At 44.3% G+C, this 21,303-nt stretch overlaps 2 protein-coding genes across 3 annotated transcripts in view; one reads left to right on the top strand and one right to left on the bottom strand.

The window, feature by feature from the left end:
* Nucleotides 1-16,069, bottom strand: part of SETD3 (SET domain containing 3, actin histidine methyltransferase) — an 85,994-nt gene extending 69,925 nt beyond the window's left edge. The window contains exons 1-2 of one of the 2 annotated variants that reach the window (XM_033191367.1): nt 15,862-16,069; nt 334-444 (exon numbers count right to left, since the gene is read on the bottom strand). In XM_033191367.1, the coding sequence (XP_033047258.1) occupies nt 334-436 (103 nt within the window). In that variant the 5' untranslated portion in view covers nt 437-444; nt 15,862-16,069. Of the gene's footprint in view, nt 1-333; nt 445-13,808; nt 13,830-15,861 lie in introns of those variants that run through there. The other variant, XM_033191368.1, reaches the window with a different exon arrangement.
* A 71-nt stretch (nt 16,070-16,140) lies between these two features.
* The window catches only part of CCNK (cyclin K), a 31,023-nt gene continuing 25,860 nt past the window's right edge, over nt 16,141-21,303 (top strand). Inside the window, 2 exon segments of the mRNA XM_033191369.1 lie at nt 16,141-16,298; nt 16,479-16,621. The gene's annotated coding sequence lies outside the window, so the exon portion shown is untranslated.

Genomic DNA, 21,303 nt, shown 5'->3' with positions numbered 1-21,303 from the left:
GTAATCTGCGGAGGGGCACACTGTGCAAAAGTAGTAGAGCTGGTTCTTGCCCACGGGTCCTCAGGGAAGACCATGTTCCAGGTGACTGTGCTATTGAAGCTCATAATTATTTCACCCAAGCCTTGTTAACAGCCACACGGTTCCCACAGGTGTTTCCATCCTCACAGGTGAGGACTGCAAGTCTGGGAAGCTCTGTGACTCGTCCAGGCCCACAGCTAATCAGCTCGGACCTGAACACCAGCTTGTTTGATGCATGCTTCCCCATCCTGGTGACAAAGAAGAAAAAGGCACAGCCACCACATCAAGGCAGGGAGAGCCCAGAGAAGGACTTACTCTGTAGCAGTTCACTGGTCAGGTTCAAGATTTCCTTCGGTGACACAGTTGCTGTAGCACCAGTGCCGGATTTCTGAGTTTTTACTCGACTCTTCTTACCCATTTTTCTGACTACAGAGAAGAGAAAGAAAAGAGATAAAATTACATTACCAAAGAACAAAATAAAGTAATAAAACATGTTCAACACACGGCAGTGTCTTAGTCTTCAGAAGCTGATTTTACCTTACATATGCCATATCCTGAAGTTTTCTACCACGAAAAGAAATGTGTAGTATTAGTATTTAGAGGTTCTCAAACGGGGGGAAAAAAATCTGCTTTGTAGTCTCTGGAAGAAAAGTTCATTCTTTATCATCTACAAAAACTATAGTAGAGCAAATTTTACTCTAAATTTTTTTTTAAATTACATAGATTTCATTGTGCATACTAATATACTCCAGTGTACTAGAGAGATAAAAACCATGCATACATCATACACATAAGGGCGTAAAGACCTACATATTCTCTCCCCACTTTGCCTTAAAATAATCACTTCCCATTAACCATAACTGTATCATAAGCAACTGATTACACTCTCTGGACAAATGCTGAAGACGTTTTAGAGCTGGAAGAAACTCTGGCGAGCTTGGGATTTCCCATGGCACAAAATGTAGGAGTTACACTAGCTCGCCAGAGTTTCTTTTTCCCCCGTTTGAGAACCTCTAAATACTAATACTACACATTTCTTTTTCTGGTGTCCTGGGTAAAGACCCTACGAGATAACGCTTGCTCGCAAGTGTTTTTAACAATAGGTCTCAAAGAAAGTAAGGGACGTGGATGTGTGAAGAGCAGATGGGGCAATTCAAAGACAGGGACAGGACAAGAAGCGTGAGGGAAGCACAGTGAAGCAGGGAACCCGGCTGGAGAGGGGGTCTCTAGGGAAGCCTAGCGAGGCAGCCACTCAAGAGAGGATGAGAGTCACTGCCAGAGGTGTCTGGCTTTGATTCTCTAGAGACAAGGGGCTAAGATGATGACCCAGGAAGATGGAGAAAGTGTCCAGCCAAGAAGCTGGCAGGACGATCCATAAGCTAACGAATAACAAACCACCACGAGGATGGCCTCCAGGAGCCCCAGTCAGTTACACTTCATCTCAAGTGAGAATCAAAAAGCAGACTTCAGTCCATTTGTTTTTTACAAAAAGAAGTAACTATCACCATGTGAAGAAGTACGCTAGGACAAAGGTTTAAAACATATTCTCCCACTATACAGATGATCACTGATTCTGTTGTAACTGAATCCATGCAAATATGGTCATGTGCTAAAATCGTAGGAAATCACATTATTTAACAGGCTAACATGCCTATCTTCTCTTATGTATCTAACGTATAAAGAATAATGTGTAACACATCAATCTAATAAGTCTTCTAAAAATCAGTATAAAATAGACAGTGTCGGCCGGGCGCGGTGGCTCAAGCCTGTAATTCCAGCACTTTGGGAGGCCAAGACGGGCGGATCACGAGGTCAGGAGATCGAGACCATCCTGGCTAACATGGTGAAACCCCGTCTCTACTAAAAAATACAAAAAACTAGCCAGGCTGTAGTCCCAGCTACTGGGGAGGCTGAGGCAGGAGAATGGCGTAAACCCAGGAGGCAGAGCTTGCAGTGAGCTGAGATCTGGCCACTGCACTCCAGCCTGGGCGACAGAGCAAGACTCTGTCTCAAAAAAAAAAAAAAGAAAGACAGTGTCAGTCATCATGGAATAAAAGGAAACTGGTAAAAATAGTAAAACTTTTGCAGTAATAAAAGGAATTCTTTTTCTGTGATCAAAAGCAGAAAATTTAAGTGAGGGGAGGGCAGGATGACAAGACAGTTTAAGTACCTTTTCCTATGCTTAAGAACTACCATCTTAGAAGAGAAAAAAGCTCCCCATGGTCCCGGCTCACAGCCAAGAGCAAGGGTACAGCATGGACAGAGCACCTCCACCCTTCTGGGCATTTCAGGCCTCCCACATCTGCGGAGGGCATCTCTGGAGGACCATCGAACTTAACCTGAAAATCACTAAAACCACCAAGGAGTCTGGTAATAAGGACGTTAATCACACTTCCAAATATAGTGGGTCTGCTGGCTTGGCAGGAGGAGATGCAGAAGCATGCTGTCAGCAATGGCTTAGCTGGCCTCTCCCTTCAGCCTTGCCTGCAAGACCTTCTGCTGTGGAAGCCTGTAAATGAGGCAAGAACGTCACTCCAATGAGGAGTTCCAAGACCCTTTCCCTTCTCTTAACAGTAAGTGCCTGGATGGCAGGCTGTTCCGCACCGGCTCTCTCAGGGGTGCCCACCAACAGCTACAAAACAGGCTCTGTTCGCTCTGCCTGCAGCCCCTCACCTCCCCCAATGTCTTCCCTCAGCGATCCACCCAACTCCAGTTGCTCATTGATGTAGCAGCAGCTGTTCCCTGGAGCTCAGTATTCACCCTCTGCCAGGTGCTGAGCTAAGACACAGCTCTTCATTTGATCTTCCTTGACACTTTAAGCGGTAGATACCATCCTCATCTTTCAGATGACATTCTCAGAAAGGTTAAGTCCCTTCTCTTTGTCCAAGGTCATGCATCAGGTAAGAAGCAGAGCTAGAATCTGAACTCAGAACCACTACCACACTGCCTCTGTTTAAATACAGATTAAAAAAAAAAAAAAAAGTACATAGCAGCGGGGGCTCTTCCAGGTCAAACACTATGGGATATGGAGCGCACCCCCCCAACACTCCTGCCAGCAGCCGCTCAGCCCACACCTGCGCAGCTCCAGCCACTTCCTCCTGCACCTCCTGAACACGTCCTCATAGTTAGACCCTAACACTAGTCTCATACATCTCCCTGCCCAAGCCTGTCCCTGCTGCTTAAATCTACCCTCACGCTGCCACCACCCTAAATAGTAGGAAATCACATTATTTTAACAGGCTAACAAGCTTACCTTCTCTTATGTATCTAATGTATAAAGAATAATGTGTAACACATTAATCTAATAAGTCTTCTAAAAATCAGTGTAAAATATACAGTGTCAGTCATCCTGGAATAAATGGAAACCGGTAAAAATAGGTAAAACACCCTCCCAGCAACACCAAGGGCTCCCAGTCCCTCTACAGCGGTCATCACGTGCCTATCTCTGCCTCCTCGTTCACACTTTGACTGTAAAATTTTAGTCACTTATTCACAAACTCTTGGTTTTTCTCTAAAAACACTGTCCAGGAATCCCCTTAAAGTCTACCTGGTCCCCCTAGTCACAATCTTCTCTTCTCTGCACCTCTGCAATTCCTTGTATGTTCTCCCATTATCGCTGGGCCCCACTGTACTTGCTCATCTACCAGCTTCCCTTCAGATAACAGGCTCCTTGAAGACATCCTGTCTTGTTTCTATTTGTAACCCCAACATACAGCCCAGGCCTCAACACAGGGCAGGTGTTACACAGAGGATGCCACCCTGAGCTCCCAGGGAAAAGCATCCGCACAGGTCTTAGGTCAGGTTACAATCTCCATTTCTGAAGCTTCTACCCAGGTTTCCATTCCCTTGGAACAGACAGGAAATGTCTAATTCCTGCTCCACATGGCAGACCATTAAAAATATGGCTACAATGATTTGAAAACAAAATACATTCCACTGACAGTAATACTACAGTCAAGTTCTTATAACTCCAATTGTTCTCAAGATTTCTTTTCTAAGCCAGAAAACTGCTGGCTCTTAGAAATGAGTAACAGGTGTATAAATACAGCAGAGGTGTAATTTCAAAACACACCATAGCCCCTGGGAAGGCAGATATGCTAGAATGCAATCTTCGAAAGTCCTGCAGGGTGATGTTTATGCAGTCATTGAAGCCACTCCTAGCTAAGACCTTCATCTCCAGCTCTTTCAATCCCTTTGGGATTCATTTCCCTGCCTACAAGTCCTCCCCCACCACAATGTCAACAGTCAGCCTTAATAAATTGAGGTATAAGATACAAACTGCATAGGATGAGCATAGTGGCTCACGCCTATAATCCCAGCACTTTGAGAGGCCAAGGCAGGTAGACTGCTTGAGCCCAGGAGTTCGAGACCAGCCTGGACAACATGGCGAAACCTTGTCTCTACAAAAAAATATAAAAATTAGCTGGGCATGGTGGCGCAACCCTGTAGTCCCCAGATACTCAAGAGGCTCAGGTGGGAGGATCCCTTGAAGCTGCAATGAGCTGTGATGGCGTCACTGCACTCCAGCCTGGGCGACAGAGGGAGACCCTGACTCAAAAAAAAAAAAAAAAACAGAAACCTACAAACCACATAGTGCACGAATTCATGGACTCATCCCCATATGTGCAAGGCCCCACCCTTGCAGAAGGTAGCAAACACACCAGTCCTTGCCAGCAGTCCTGACGAACCCAACCAGTCCTTCCCCAGTTAGCCCACATGCCAACTTCTATTACCATCAATTAGTTCTGCCTATTCTTAAACTTCATATAAGTGGAATTCTACACTGTGTAGGTTTCTTTCACTCACACGTCTTTCCATAGCTCACAGGATAATGTGTAACCTCCCTAGCAAGGTCTTCGAGGACTGAACTGCCTCACCCCATTTTACGTGTCCAGCTTCATCCTACCTTTACACAACACAGCTCCAGGGGACTGCTCATGCTCCTCCCTTTTTCTGGAATGCAGCTATCCCACTGCCTGTCCCCTTGTCTTCTCCTGGCAAGATTTTTCATATACTTCAAGGCTCTACCAAAATGTCCCCTGTGCCCTAAGGGAAACTCTAGATTCCTCCATGCAATCCTCACACCCAAAAAAGTCAGTCAGAAAGGGTCAAACTCAAGGTTATTACAGATGCTAAAGGGTTGGCTTCTGTTGGGATTCTGTCTTTTGGCAACCTCTTTGGGCTGTTTCCCTCCCACAAGGATACAGGCTATAAAGTAGAAAAAGTGGCTAGCCTACGTTAGGCAGAAAGAATCTTCGTCTTAATTAAGGATGGGGGCGGGGGAACTGCCTATCCTTCTTCCAGTAAAAGTATCTCCCTAGGGCACAGGATCTTAGACCCAAGTCATCTCCTCAATCTGTTCCCCCCAGAAACAAGTTTCCAGAGCTCTTCCAGTAAAGCCTCCCCACTGGCCGGGTCCACCTTGTCCGAGGGCTCTCCTTAGTCCCCTGTCCCCCGAATCCCAGGCAGTCGGGCATGACACCTGGCCTTTAGCATGACTTTAAGAACCTAAGTCACTGAAGGCCAGTGTTTCTCAGTACCAGCTCTGTAACTGTGAACTTGGAACCATCACTGTCTGTAAGATTCCTTTGTCTCTGGGTTCAGTATGGTTTGGCACTAATTCTAGGATTTGTGGGACACCCTAACTCAAAGCATCTTGAAGGCAGACGCCCTACATTTACTACGTTCGGCCCTAAAACATCAGGCTTCCTGTGAGTCTGCCAGCTCCCCACATCCCACCTTCCCTCAGCGCCTTGGCCTGGCTGTCACTCCCTGACGTACACGCTCTTCGCTCTATTACTTCAGCCGAAATGCCCTGACCCCTTGGTGAGTATGTCAGGGTCGTCCACCTAAAATTCACCTGGCTAAAACCCCACCTCACTAACAAGGTCTCCTCACCACACTTCCACAGCACAGTCCCTGAACCTCTGTGACCTCATCCACTGCAGTCTGAACTCTTTTACCCACTGTCTTGTGGCAGAAAAAAACCCAAAGCTTCCATCTCTGTATTACCCATAGGGTCTAATAGAGTGTCACAGACACATAGAAGGTCAAAATTTGTTGAGTAAAAGAAAATCTTTGGAGAGCATATTTGAATATATTAGAGTTACTAATTTTCACATTGCTCCCAACAGTTACTAAACGGTAGCCAAATGAAACATTTACTTAATATTTAATTCTACCAAGGCACTATGGTAACTCTTAGAAGTAAAAATACAGGCCGGGCGCGGTGGCTCAAGCCTGTAATCCCAGCACTTTGGGAGGCCGAGATGGGCGGATCACGAGGTCAGGAGATCGAGACCATCCTGGCTAACATGGTGAAACCCCGTCTCTACTAAAAAAATACAAAAAAAAAAATAGCCGGGCGAGGTGGCTGGCGCCTGGAGTCCCAGCTACTCGGGAGGCTGAGGCAGGAGAATGGCGTAAACCCGGGAGGCGGAGCTTGCAGTGAGCTGAGATCCAGCCACTGCACTCCAGCCTGGGCGACAGAGCGAGACTCCGTCTCAAAAAAAAAAAAAAAGAAGTAAAAATACAAATTTATATAGAGAGGTGTAGATAATTACAGATTGGCCACACCATGAAGGACAGGGGTGAGGGTTAAGCTTATGTAATATCACACTTAAAAAACGGTTCTGTGGGGTATAGTGGCACATGCCTATCGTCCAGCTGCTCAGGAGGCTGAGGTGGGAGGCTCTCTTGAATCTAGGAGTTCGAGGCTGCAGCAAGCTATGATCACACCTGTGAATAGCCACTGGGCTGAAGCCTGGGCGACACAGCAAAATCCTGTCTTAAAAAAAAATTTTTACAAGATGATCTCTTTTCAAAATCCAGTTTTAGATAGAAAACCTTTAGGACATTAAGTTTAATAAGAGAGACTCTGAAAAACACGCTGGAATCTTTTAAGCATTACTGGTCTTCAGAAAGCAATAAAGCAGGAATTAGTCTGTTTCTGATAGAAAAGGAACGCTTACAGCCCAAGTACAGGGAAAAGCTCCGTGGGCACTTGTGACCGAGGACATGAGCATCTGCCCCTGACCTCACTGTATCCCCACCACAGCCCACTGAGGCCGGCAGTGACCACAGCCCATTGTCAGGAGACTTAGAGAAGGCTGTGACTTGGCCAAGAGACCACAGCTGCCAAGTAGCAGACCCCAGCTTCAAACCTGAAATCCTGCATTAGCTCCAGCATGTAAGTGGACTCTAAGTATAGGCAAGCTTGATTAAGCTGCACAACGTCTCTGTGCCTATACTATGTTTGCTGTTGCAGAAGACAACAAAATTGGACAAAACCAGGACTGCAGTTCCCAAGGATGAGGCTGGGAAACCAAGACTCACACTCAAAATAAAGCAGCATGGATAATTCCTAAAACACGTAAGTAACTAAACATAGAAGGGCAAGAAATAAAGTACAATTCAAGAAGGATGACTAAATTTTAAGATCAGTGTGAGAAGGTGTTAGTATCCAGTATGTGTGGTTTCCTAAATTCAACCCATATTGCCTTCTTTTAGCTATCAAAAAAGATGCATGCCGTGTAAATTCCCCAACCTTATGGATTTAAATAACTACCCTTCTCATTTATGATTCGAAAGTCTGTTATATACAGTGAATACTTTTCATGATCTCAGTGAATTTGGGGCTAAACTACAAGTTTAAACAAATGAAACAGTCAAATAGGTATTCTGAACATCCTTCATGCTCTCCATGAAAAAAATATATTAAACATTCATCAAGTCCCCACAAAGACCAAATGTTTATTTTCAATATTTATTTCCAATATTTATATTAGGAAAACATAAATGCATACTAAATTAATTATATGTGTATACACACACACACACACACACACACTCAAGTTAAATTACAAGTATTAGCCAGAAGGTATAATACTAAACCAAAAATGTTTTTCTGCAAAGTTTAGAAGGAAGTCAGTATAATTTACAAACACTTACTGAATTATCTTAAAACAGGAAAATAGGACCAAAAAAATGATTTAAATAATACTTAAAAGAAAATATGAAGAGTAGCAATACAGGACTGATACATGATTTACACAATTATAGTTAGTCGTTCAGAGGAAGGGGTATCTATAAAAAGGAACAGCTAAGCCAAGAGTTTCACACGTGTCTACATTTCTTCACCATCAAGATATTTTTAAAATTTACAGCATCTTCAAACTTTGGCCCTTTAAAACACCATATACCACTTAGAAGTCCATCAACAACCACCCCATTTAACAGACAAGACAGGCTTTAGAAGACAGAGGAATGAATGACATACTCAATTATTATTTAAAGTGCTGCCTAATACACAGGAGCATCTGTAATCAACCACCACCTCTGCCACGCAAGCGATTATTTTCCATCTAATTTGAATCGTGGAATAAATGGGTTGAGAAACAAGAAAGCACATTTAGTGACCTTGGCTAACGTGGGGAGTGGAGGTGGAGGTGGGGAAAGGGTGCTAAATACCTAACCCATTTTTACAAAGTATAGTTCACACATAATGAACAGATTTGGATGTAATTCACTTGCATTTTTTTTCAAACATTCTGAATGGAAAGGATATTTATTTGTATATTTCTTGAGTTCCCTTGAAAATGCTGCTTTCAACTAAACAGAACTAGAATAAACATTTTTGATTACACTTATCTGGCAAGTTATCCAGGAAACCTTAGCTCAAGCACAGCATCTGTTTTTCAATGTATCCTGCATTGACCCAACTTCACAGCTGGGTTGACTAAGGGAGAGAATGGTCCTAAGGATGGCTTCCTCCACCCCAGGCTCCCAGCTGTAAAGCCTACTCCAGAGAGGGTGAGTGCCTAATCTTCGTGTAGGAAGAAAAGGAAATACTCTTTTCTCACTCTTACTAAAATACTTTGCCGGCCAGCAGGATCAGATTACTACATTCAGAATTAAATACACAAATTATAGGATGATGAGTTAGGAAAATGAAAGCACTCCCAAACTGAAAAGTATTTAACTGTGCAATGTTTCCTTTCCTACAGATACTGACAAAGTGCCATGGTACCATGTTAGCTGAAACTCATATATATCAGAAACGTGTTCTGGCTTTGCATAGTAGCAGGGCCTAGTAGCAGCACCATGCCATACCAACTCATACTAGTTTACATGGCAAACCGGCACCTATCATTCCAATCTTCTAATTAAAAGAGGAATTGGGCCAAGGGTAGTGGCTCACACCTGCAATCCCAGCAGTTTGGGAGGCCGAGGCAGGTGGATCATTTGAGGTCAGGAGTTCAAGACCAGCTTGGCCAACATGGTGAGATCCCCCCATCTCTACTAACAATACAAAAATTAGCCTGGCATGGTGGCGCAGGCCTGTAATCCCAGCTACTCAGGAGGCTGACGTAGGAGAAATGTTTAAATCCAGGAGGTAGAGATTGCAGTTAGCTGAGATCCAGCCACTGCACTCCAGCCTGGGCGACAGAGTGAGACTCTGTCTCAAAAACAAATAAACAAACAGACAGACAAACAAACAAAAGAAGAACTGATGTGCCACAACTTAAAAGTACCAAGAAATCAAGGCAAACAGGCAGGGAAGAAGGTGGAATTAATTTCAACTCAGTAACTACTTAAGTACCAGGATGTATACAGATCTATAAATTGCATGCAAACAAAATTTTAATTTGATCAAAATTTAATCTTGATACAGAACAATTTGGGCTGTCCCATTTAAGTATTATAACTTGAGATTTTAAAAATACAGTTGTTGGCCAGGCACAGTAGCTCATGCCTATTAATCCCAGCACTTTGGGAGGCCGAGGCAGGCGGATCACCTGAGGTCAGGAGTTCAAGACCAGCCTGGCCAACACAGTGAAACCCTGTCTCTACTAAAAATAGTCCCAGCTACTTGGGAAGCTGAGGTACAAGTATCACTTGAACCCAGGAGGCAAAGGTTGCAGTGAACCAAGATCGTGCCACTGCACTCCAGCCTGGGCCACAGAGCAAGACTCTGTCTCAAAAATAAATAAATAAATAAGTGTACAGTTGTTGCTTTTCACATTTTTTTTTTTTGCTATTTTTCCAATAACACAATAATTTTAGAAATAACTAAACATTTCTGACTGACTTTTCATTACATAGGTTTTAGTTTTAAACTGCCGTTGAATGAAATTGCAAATAAATTCACATAGGCTCCTATTTAACAGAAGTTACCAAAAAAAACCTTTTGTAAAGCAAAAAATCACTGGGTATCATGAATAATCATTTCCTATTATATCTTTCTAAAATAAAAAAGACAATGTTATGTGTGAAGAAACAGCTGTAATCCATCAAACCACCCACATTCCTTAACATAAGGATTCTGGATTCTAGAACCAAGGAGCATCAGGATTAGAGGAGACCTATACCCGCTCTCAACCCTACGCGTGTACGGCGCATGGCGCCTGATGTTATGGAGCAGTCACGATCAGTACTTCACCTGATCCAAGTCTGAGAGGGATTTAAGACAGGCAGGACAGAGCCAGCGTGTTATTCCTGATTAACAAACACACAGCCTAAGGCGGATTGTCAGTAAGTGAAAAAGGCAGATTCAAAGCTTCTGCCTTTAGGTGGCCAGCAGAGCTGCACGTTCACTTCCAAGACAATCTCCCGCTTTGTGAGCCCCTCCAGTACAATATTGCAGAGAAGTTCACCGTCCTCTCTGACCTGTCAGCTTTTATGTCTCCCCAAAGTTTTGTCTTCTCCAGGCCTAATGTGCCCCTCATTACTACACATTTCTCAAAAGTGAGCAAAACGACGTAAGCATATTATACTTCAATGAACTGTTTTTTCTTTTTCAAAGTCAACAAAACCCTTCAGATGTGTTCGGAGATGGACTATCCACCTTCCTGGAACTCAAAGAAATTTGACTAATATTCCTAAGACTGCCCTAGCTTTTCTATGAGCCAAGTGAATTCATTCCCTCACTCCTGCACATTTTCTGAGAATCTAATCTGAAACACAAAGATGATACAACATGGTCTCACAGCCTTTAGGGCAAGACGGTCACAACTAAAGTCTTTCATGATCTTCAGCAAGATAGATGTGCTATATCAACAACTGAGTTTTTGAACCTAAATGCAAGTATTCATGCTGTCATGTTCCTTATTTCAGGATCATCCTTGCCGTGTCCTGTGTCCTATGGCAGTTCCCCAACATGATCGTCCCCACCACAATCACGTCATTTGGGCATTTATTACATGATCAGGAATTGAGGTAAGCATTTTACACAGTATCAGATAGGTATTAATAAGCCCCCTTTACAGATGAGAAAGCTGACACTTACAGAGACTGAGTAATTTATGCAAAATGATAGACTCAGTTTGTGTCAGAGTCTCACCAGCACACCTCAATGACAAATCTTACTGACACTCAATAATATTTCATGAGTTCGGCTCAAAACCAACCCATTTATGAGAGCTCCAAAGGTTCACTGTTATCTCTGATATTCAAAATAATACTATTCCCTTGCAGTGATAAAGTATACGCATGTAAAGGTTTTATTTCTTTGGCCTTTTAAAAATATAGTTATTTTGCTGGCTTTGTCCAAATACATAGGAGGAGCTGCAGGTTAAATTGGGACATGGGCGAAACTTCCAAAACAGCTTCCATTCCATCCAGCACATCCCACAGGGATCTCTGCAATGCCACACTTTTGTTGCGGGGGAAAAACGCAGAACCATGAGGTGACCATGACACGCAGCAATGCTAAATTATGACAACCAACAAACCAATAATGTTATTAGACACCAGTAAATATTTTATGGTAAAAGCAGCTTTAATAACACTAATCCTTACTTCCTCTCAAATATGTGTAAGAGAAAACTGCTGATATTGAAAAGGCATGTCTATTTTCTGAGACTGAACATTGTAAACCATTTAGTTGGAAGAATTTCTTAGACCTGTTACGTCCTAATGTATTGTTTTCTTAAAAAAAGGAAAGTGAAACTCAGGATCATAGATAGTGATAGGCCTAAGATAGTGCACATTTTATTAAGAGTTCTATGTATCAAATATTTTTGTCAATTTAAAATTAAAAATAAAAAGTTCCGTGTAGACACCTGATTATCTACATTCTCTAGACAATTTTTTTGTCCTTCTAAAAAACAGTGGAAACATTTCTTCCTGCTCTGTCCCTCTGCCCTCCCCTACTTCCCCATCCCAGTACTGAGGTTAGGCTCGTAAAAGGCTAAGAATTCACTTTGGCTTAGTAATCAGTAGATCCCTTTCAAAATCTTAACATCAAAGATAGATGTGTCTTCCATTGTCAACCAAGACTGTATGGACTTACTAGTTCGCTTCTACTTGGAAAGCACTTGATACAAGAAAAAAAAGAATTGCAAAGTCTTAACTTTGGTATTTGAATTTTATAATCATTTGGAATCAGTTTTCTTCCATTCAACTTTATCTCAGTTGAAAATGTTCAATATCTGTGTTTTTACCTCTTGTTTTTACAGTCTGTTTATTCCCAAAACTTAGAGGAGACTCCCAAGTGGAAACGGGGTCAACACAGCTAATCTCTGGCTTGAGTTAAAAAGCAAGACTTCTTAATCTTGCAGATGCTAATTTTTTTTCAAAAGACTATTAAGCGACTTTTTAAAAAGCCAAGTCTCAGCCCAGTGCTGTGGCTCACGCCTGTAATCCCAGAACTTTGGGAGGCCAAGGTGGGCGGATCACCTGAGGTTGGGAGTTTGAGACCAGCCTGACCAACATGGAGAAACCCCGTCTCTACTAAAAATAAAAAATTAGCCAGGCGTGGGGGCGCATGCCTGTAATCCCAGCTGCTCAGGAGGCTGAGGCAGGAGAATGAACCCAGGAAGCAGAGGTCACAGTGAGCTGAGATCGCGACATTGCACTCCAGCCTGGGCAACAAAAGCGAAATTCCATCTCAAAAAAAAAAAAAAGCCAAGTCTAAGCTTCTTTGTAATAGGAAAATACATTATATATATTAATATTTTGACAAATTTTTTAACTTGAGTAATTATGTAAATTAATTATATTTGCATATCAAAATAGTCAACCTCTTCAATGTTATGAATAGAAAAATGAGATGATAAAAGGAAATCCAATGGACAGAAATCCATTGTAAAGGCAACAAAAGTAAAAACTGTAGAAAATTGTAAAAGCAAGAATCTTTAGTCTAATACTCTTGACTGGTTAAATACGACCCAGAACAAACTGTTACCCAGATAAACACTTCTGCGACTGTAGCAGGAGAGTAAAGAGGCACAGCTAATCAGAAGATTTTTTACTGATAAAAAAGGGCCCAAAAATAATGGTAGGTAATTGAGAAAGCAAATATTATAACTGGCCACAAGGAAAATCCAAAGTAACGTAAGAATAAAGATAAGTTCACTGTTCCGTTAAAAACATTTAATGCCATAGGAATAAATGACTCCTAGTTCTCTTTGGGGGAACAAAGTCACCATTCCATTCCCAGGACTTCGGTCCAAGGGAAAGAAACACACGTGAAACTCTTCCTCCCCACCCCCAAAAGAAGCACCAGGCACAGTAACCAGGGAATAGGCAAACCAGTCTCTAAAGATAATCTCTCAAAGAGGGACAGTCATCCAACTACACATAAGAAAGATACATTATTAGTTACAGTTCTAAACCCTACCTCAGATTCGTGATAAGAAAAAAGACTCTGTAATTCAAACATTTCAGATACCCGGTACGCCTCAAGCTACACTGACATCTAGTCACAAAGCATTCAGAGTAACCTTGACTTGGAGGTGGGATTACTGCTTATATTTTTACTACAACTCTACACAGCACAAACTATGCACCTGGTTTTCATTGAATTCGATGATTGTCTACTAAATATTCACTCCAAGCAAGCCTTTGTAGCTGATGGTCATACTTTCTCCGGTGCCGTCATCCTGTCATTCTCCTCCAGGCAGGAGAGTACTGTGTTTCAAGGAGGCTGTTGTGACCGTTTATCAGAACTCTCAAAACAAAAACAGTTGTTCAGTGGTTGAGCTTTAAACAGGAAAAATATCTGAGTACAACCTCCACATTTTTCTCATTATCTAGGCTTCTAAAGCGAAAGTTTAATTATCATTTAAAATGTCACGGAAGAGCATCGCAGTAGCCATCACTTTCTCACTGACAGTCACTGTGCTCTTACCAGTAGCTTTCGCTATCACCGTACATACAAACATAAGATGTTTTAATCTTCAAATCCAACACCACTCCAATTCCAGGAAAAAAAAGCCCTGAGATGTTAGCACACTGGAGAAGCAATCATTTCACTCCTTCAGACTAGAGTTCCATTTCAGATACTAACTTATAATCACTTCGAGGGCAGACAGGAAAGGGGTAGCAGAAGGCTAAAATCCAAGGTTGTCTGGGGTCCCAATAAAGAGGTTCTGTAGCTGTTTGAGAACTTGGCTTTGCAAACTACTTTCTTAGGCCAGAGAAAAACTCCTTGGTAAACTGTTGGAATTTCACCAAAGTATCAATCACGGTGGCCCCTGGGACTAATCCGGTACTGCTGAACTTTCTTCACGCATGGCAGCCCGTATAAACACAGTATATACAGCAAGGTTCAAGCAAGTCTTGGCAAATTTTAACAGTGGAGAGGAAGACTGCTTTTATTTCGCTATATTCTTGGATTAAAGGTATTCACTTAAAATAATAAACACTTCTCCGACATTATTACTGCTTAGCTCAGTTTTGAAATACTGGCAAGGTCACTTCAAGAAGAAAAACGGGAGAGGGAGAGGTATATTTTATATAAGGTAAAATTCACACTTTTCAGTGTCTGGTTCTGAGTTTTGACAAACGCATTTATAGTGGTCTCATCAGCACCACAATCAGGCTACGGAGAGGTAACTCTTCGAGGATTCTTATAAGCAATATTAATTTGTCAGCACACTTTAAAAGTATTTTTGAAAGATCACCTTATTTATTTAGAAAAGCAAAATAACATGGTCCGAGTGGTCCTAAGCCGTGAATGCCTCTGTAATACTTAAACGCCCTCCTCCCAACCCCGGCCCGACGAGGGTGAGCCCCGCAGGCAGCGGCGCGCGTCACTGTCGGCTTCTTTTCCCGAGTGGAGACGGGGGAAAGACAGAGTTGCATCGCCAGGCTGGAGCCACGAGGAGAAGAGTTTAACGCCGGAATGACAAACTCTAAAGCACTGAATGCCTCTCCCTGGTAGGGCACTGCGCGTGTGGAGCACGGCCAGGGACGCGTGGGAAGAAAGACGACCTATTTCCTACGACCGTCTTCCTAACTGGACCGAGCGGGAGGAGGCGGGGGCTGGTCCCCGGGCACCCCGGTGGGCACCGAGAACTCGCATAAAGGAACATAAAACCGCACGGCCTTCCCCGAGCAGCGGGGAGACGGGAGGAAGGAAGGAAATGAGAGCTCGACCCGGCCGCGCGCAGAGCCGAGCCGACCACCGCGAGGGGCCAGGGCCCCACCCGAGAGCAGGAGCGAGGGCCGGGGAAAGGAGACCAAACGCGGGGAGAGCGCTGCCTGCACCTGCCACCACCTCGAGACCGGGTGGCGCGGGGCCCGGGAGCGTGGGCGGCAGAGGGGACCCGGCAGCGGCGAGCGCGCGCCTCCCGCTCCGCAGGGCGCCCGGGCAGAGGCCGACCGGCGCCCTCCGACCCCGCCGGGCCCTCCCCGCCCAGGCCCCCGAGCGCACACCTGCCCCCTTCAAGCCCTGGGCCCAGAGCGGCAGGCAGAGACCCTGGCGGGGGCGCGGGCCGGACTTCGGCCGAGGGGCGCTGGCCAGGGCGAGGGACGGCCTCGCAGAGCTCGGAGACGCAGCGCGAGTTTTCCCCGCAGCCCGTGGGCCGCGCGCGCGCAGAGACCGCCGCCAGCACTCACCTGCCCGCTTCCCTTAGCGCAGCGGGAACGACGCACTCCGGCCCGGACCCCGCCGTCCGCCTCAACCAACCCCCAGGCGGTGGCGGCGGTGGCGGCGGCGGCGGCCGGACGGGAGGGGCGGGACGGCAGCCTGAGACGGCCCCGCTGCCGCGGCCCAACCCTGCTCCGCCCGCCCTGGACCCCGCCCCCGGGCCGCCGCCGCCGCTGCTCATTGGTCCACGCCTCGGACGCATGGGCGCGGCCCCGCCCCGCCGCCCAGCCAGCGTTCCGTCCTGGGTCCTCCCCAGCCAGTGGGTTGGCGGCTCCCGGGAGCGAGAGCGGCCGGCTTAGCGGCCGCCAACCCCGAAGTCGCAATTGGCTGCGTTCGCCCCCGCCAGAGCTCTGATTGGGCAAATCTCGACCCGGGCCCCGCCTACGCGCCCAAGTTCCGTTAGCAGGTTCGGTTGCTCCAGAATGCCTTTTCGCTCCAAGGGAGGGACCGACGGGATGGGCCCTGTGGCTGGCTCCTCCCCCTGCACGCAGCAGCCACTGTTCCGCGGGGCGGGCGGGCGGGCTGGCAGGAGAGCGGCGGCTTGTTCCTCTTTTGAGAGCTCTGCTTTCTTCCCATTGGTTGACAGGCATCCTACTCTCTCCGCCCCTCCGGTCGCTTGGTTTTCGTCTCAAGACGCAGCGTAATGACGTAGTTCCCCGACATTCCACATGCAAGATGGCCGCGGTCGGCAAGGAGAGACGTCGCTAAGGGGCTCGCCTGAAGCGAGAGGTGAGTGACCCACCGACTGCGGGCAGCACCGCCCACCTCCCGCGTATCTGGAGGTCGGAGTAGGTTATGGTCAGCCGCCGCCATCCACTGGTAGAGTCTCTCTTTCCGAATTCTGCCTCCCTCCGCTAACCTCCGGTACACATTGAACTTAGCGGGCGGCGCGGGGCTGTGGGGCGGGCGTGTAGAGAGGGTCTGAGGCGCCGGGGCGGGGTAGGGAGGCCGGGCTCACTCTAGAACTGGTAGCGGCCCTCGCACTGGGGGACAGTCAGAGTTCGGGGACTTTCTAGGGGTTGGGCAAAAGGGGCAGGGGTGTTAACCGCGCACAGTCTCACTGCCGCAGACAACTCATATCTCCCCGATTATTTCGCGGCGTATTAGTCCCAACCTTGGCTAGGCCTGAGACTTTTTGGAGGTTGTTCCATGTCTAGGGTACTCCGACTTTGGAGTTGTGAAGAGCCACGTAACGAGGGTGCGACTAAGAATGAGGAAAAGGCACTTCCGCGGTTAGATTTAGTTCTTGCCGAGACATCGTCTTTACGGACCCGCTCCTGGTGGTTGCTTTGGTTTGTTATGAGAGAAATTGTTCTTTAGAAAATTGGAGCGTAAGTCTAGAGGTTATCTGACAGCTCCTAAACTATTGTCTGCCCAAGATAGGCTCGGTAGTGCTCGCTAAATTTTGATCGCCAGTTAAAGGGAGCTTTCGCTAAGTCATCTGAGGTTAGGAACTATTTCTAAGAGCATTTCTTAAGGGTGGTTTTCTGTGTTTTTAAGGGAAACTTGGTGATGTTTGTGTATCTCGATCTAAATCGCTGTTTACAGATATCTAGCACAATGCCTTGCAATTGTAGGTGCCCACTAAAAGTTTGTATGAATGATGTTGCTAGAATGAAAGCGAGGAGCTTTCAGCGCCTGAAACACTGCCTGACGTTTAATAAGCCCTCCGTATTGCTGAATGAAAGAATGGATAGATGGTGGTAATGGTAGTAGTATTGATAGACATCTGGATTAAAGTTATGCCCTTAGGATGCTTACCTGTTAAATAATCTTGACTATGAATATAGTAATTATCCGAGATTGTTTTATTCAGAGCGACTACCACTGGTGTCTTTTAGGGTTTTTTTTCCCCTCTTGTATCTAATTTCGATTATACTGTGACGCGGTGTTCAAGCATATTAGTCGATTTCTAGGCAAATCCTGTTTAAATTTGTTCCATTTTGAAAATGTAGTTTGCACCAACAAGCAATAAAAACTAATCGAGTTGTTAATGAGGTTCTTAAATGTTAAATGCTGTTTCTAAAATTGAATGTCATAAAGAAAAATTGGTCATAGCTGTGGCCTATAAAATGGGCTAGTTCATTTTAGGACGTTGTATTTGAAAGCAGTGACTCTGCTGAGTGTCTAAAAGGGAGGACAGTGTTTTCTGCTTGTTTTCTTTAAAACTGGATGAGGACAAAAAAATCTAGGGGAATTCAAGGTAACTGAGGAGATTACAGAGTGATCATATTTTTAAGCTCAGGTAAATTGTATACCAGAGTATTTGCAGATGACTTTATAAAATCATTATTCATAAATTTTGAAAAATCCTAAAAGTGCAGTTAATGATAGAAGACTAGAGTCTGGTAAATGTCTCAGTTTTCACACAGAACCATTCGATGGCTCTTGGCTGCTAGGAACCTATTAATAAACTGTTTTAGAATCTTGTTGGAAGAGCCAACAAGTTTATGATTGGAAGAGCCAACAAGTTTATGAGTACTTGGGAAAGGAGAGCTGATTCCCTCAAGCCAACAGAGCTTCAATAAGAAAAGGCCAGGTGAGGCCAGAGGTGGTGGCTCACGCTTATAATACCAGTACTCTGGGAGGCCAAAGCTGGAGGATCACTCAAGCTCAGGAGTTCAAGACCATCCTGGGCAACATAGTGAGACCTCATCACTACAAAAAAAATTTTAAAATTAGCCAGATGTGGAGGTGCATGCCTGTGGTAGCTAGGGAGACTGAGGCAGGAGGATCACTTGAGTCAGAGATCAAGGCTGCAGTGAGCCGTGATCACGTGACTGCACTCCAGCCTGGGCGACAGAGCAAGACCCTGTCTCAAGAAAAAGCCAGGTGACACAAATCATTTCCTTTTGTTACAGTTTACTAGACTGGTGGTGATTGGGGATTGCTGGACATAAGTTCATTTAAGTTTATTTAGGACACAGTCTTGCAACAAGATTCTAATACTGTGTCTAGATACAAGAGTTAAATATGCATTAGATAAGGTGTGGTTAGATGGATTGATATCCATGCAAATTACCAACCCCAAAATGTTGATTAATGGGTTGATGTAAACCTGGGGAGATGTCTTTGGAGATATGCTACAGGACTCTGGTCTTGCCCTTGCTCTGATTAACACTTTTTATTACCGACTTTAAATATATAAGCAGCATGATTCTCAAGTTAATAAATGCACTCAAACCCTGTAGTGATAATCAGCTGCACATTAGATGACACTCGGAAATCAAAGAGTTCTTAAAGGCTGAAATATAGTAATAGGCCAGAACCAACCAGATATAAATTTACTAGGTGAGATTGTCTCAAAAAAATTTTTTAAATAAATAAATTTAGTTGGTGTGATTACATTTACAAAAACTCAGTTTTCCTGGCTTGAGAAAAGTGGTTCTAGGATGTAATGTTCCACTTACAGAAGAAAAGCAGTGTCTAGATTGAGGGAAGGCAGTATCTTCGTATAAAGTAAGACAAATTGTGGCTGCTGCTTGCTAGCTGTGAATTAGTCAGGTTGCTTCGTGTCTCTGGCTCCATTTTCTCAGTGATAAATTGTGAGAATAAGAAAACTAGCTTGCATGCTTGGCTGCAACGCAGCAGACACACAATGGACATATTACTGAATGTTAGTTACCACCCCTCCTATGTACTATGCACGTCATATCTGTTTTGATTCCTAATATTTAGGGAGGACTTGAAACACTAAAAAAAAAAAAAAAGGCTCGATGAGAAAAAATGGTTAGATTTGTTTACCCTAGAGAAGAGAATGTAAAAATTCCTTTTACCTATTTGAAAGACAATAGATAAGGGAAACGTATTTTCAAAGGTTAGTTTAAGGACCCTGGTAGAAGTTAAAGAGTGGCTGAAAGGTAGATTTCATTCATGCATTCTTTTATGCCATCTGTGTAGCAGATCTAGGGGATGAACAGAACAGATACAAATCAATATAGGAATATAGGAATTATGTGAACACCAGTTATTGATACCCAGCAGTGCCATAGGCTGTTTTATAAAGTAATGAGGTTTCATTGGTAAGTGGCCAAACTAAGAGGGGATTTCAATATTGGGTGAGATAATTTGAGTGGTGATAGTTACTATTGTTTCCATAATTCTAAATGTAGAAAATATATTTAGTCTTTTTTTTTTTTTTGAATCGGAGTCTCGCTCTGTCGCCCAGGCTGGAGTGCAGTGGCGCAATCTCAATCTCAGCTCACTGCAAGCTCCGCCTCCCGGGTTCACGCCATTCTCCTGCCTTAGCCTCCCGAGTAGCTGGGACTACAGGTGCCTGCCACCACACCCGGCTAATTTTCTTTTTCTTTTTTTGTATTTTTAGTAGAGATGGGGTTTCACCATGTTAGCCAGGGATGGTCTCTATCTCCTGACCTCATGATCCACCCGCCTCGGCTTCCCAAAGTGCTGGGATTACAGGCATGAGCCACTGCGCCTGGCTGTATTTAGTCTTTTAAGATGTAAAATGATATTTAGGAAGCCCATTCCTGAAAGGTGCTGCTAAAATGCCTTGACAGGTTGCTTGTGTATGGATTTTCATTTTGCAGAGTTCATAAATCTCAGTCGTTTTCACAGGAATCACGAGCTGCTAATGAGAAAATTTATAACTTTACTCTTTACTCTAATTGAAGAGTAATAGGGAACAGGTTTATAGACCTGAGGCAAAAACTTTTTCAGGGAGTTCTACGATTTTGAGGACTATCTCTATTCTGTTTATGTCCATAATAGTTTTACTACATTTCATGAATTGTTTATATTCTGCCTTGGAACCTAAAGGGACCAGGAGTTTGACCAGTAACAGAAGGTAAAACAAAATTGAATATACTTATGATTTATCCACTTGTGGACCGAGATTCTTTTCCATTCCAGTTTCATCTCCACTGGGTTATTCCTAACACTGTTCCCCACTCTGTCCCTTTCTTCTCAACAGATATCTTGGTATTCTACTTCCTAGAGAATATGGAGATACTTCCTCCCCCTTAAAAGATTATTTAAAAATATCTTTCTCAAAATTTTCCTTCCCTTCTTAGGGGAAAAAAGAGCTTTCTTTCTAAGGTTAACTTTCTTACTATGCTTTGTATTATCCCTTGACCAGTTAGCCTCCCTTGTTCTGACTCCTCTAGTCATTCCTTTTTTTTTTTTTTCTGGCTGCAGACATTTTTCATTCTCCTTCATGCTGAAAAATAAATAAAAACCAAAACAATAACAAAAACTCCCTACTATTACCTGTTACTCTCTTTGAGAACAGATGCCGCAAAAGAATAACCTGTTTCTGGCCAGGCATGGTGACTCATGCCTGTAATTTCAGCTACTCAGGAGGCTGAGGCAGGAGAATCACTTGAACCCAGAAGGCGGAGGTTGCAGTGAGCACCACTGCATTCCAGCCTGGATGACAGAGGGAGACTCTGTCT

The sequence above is a fragment of the Trachypithecus francoisi genome, unplaced genomic scaffold (genome assembly GCF_009764315.1).
Source record: "Trachypithecus francoisi isolate TF-2019V2 unplaced genomic scaffold, Tfra_2.0 Lachesis_group3, whole genome shotgun sequence".
Lineage (NCBI taxonomy): Eukaryota > Metazoa > Chordata > Mammalia > Primates > Cercopithecidae > Trachypithecus > Trachypithecus francoisi.
This window is presented reverse-complemented; position numbering and strand designations above follow the sequence as displayed.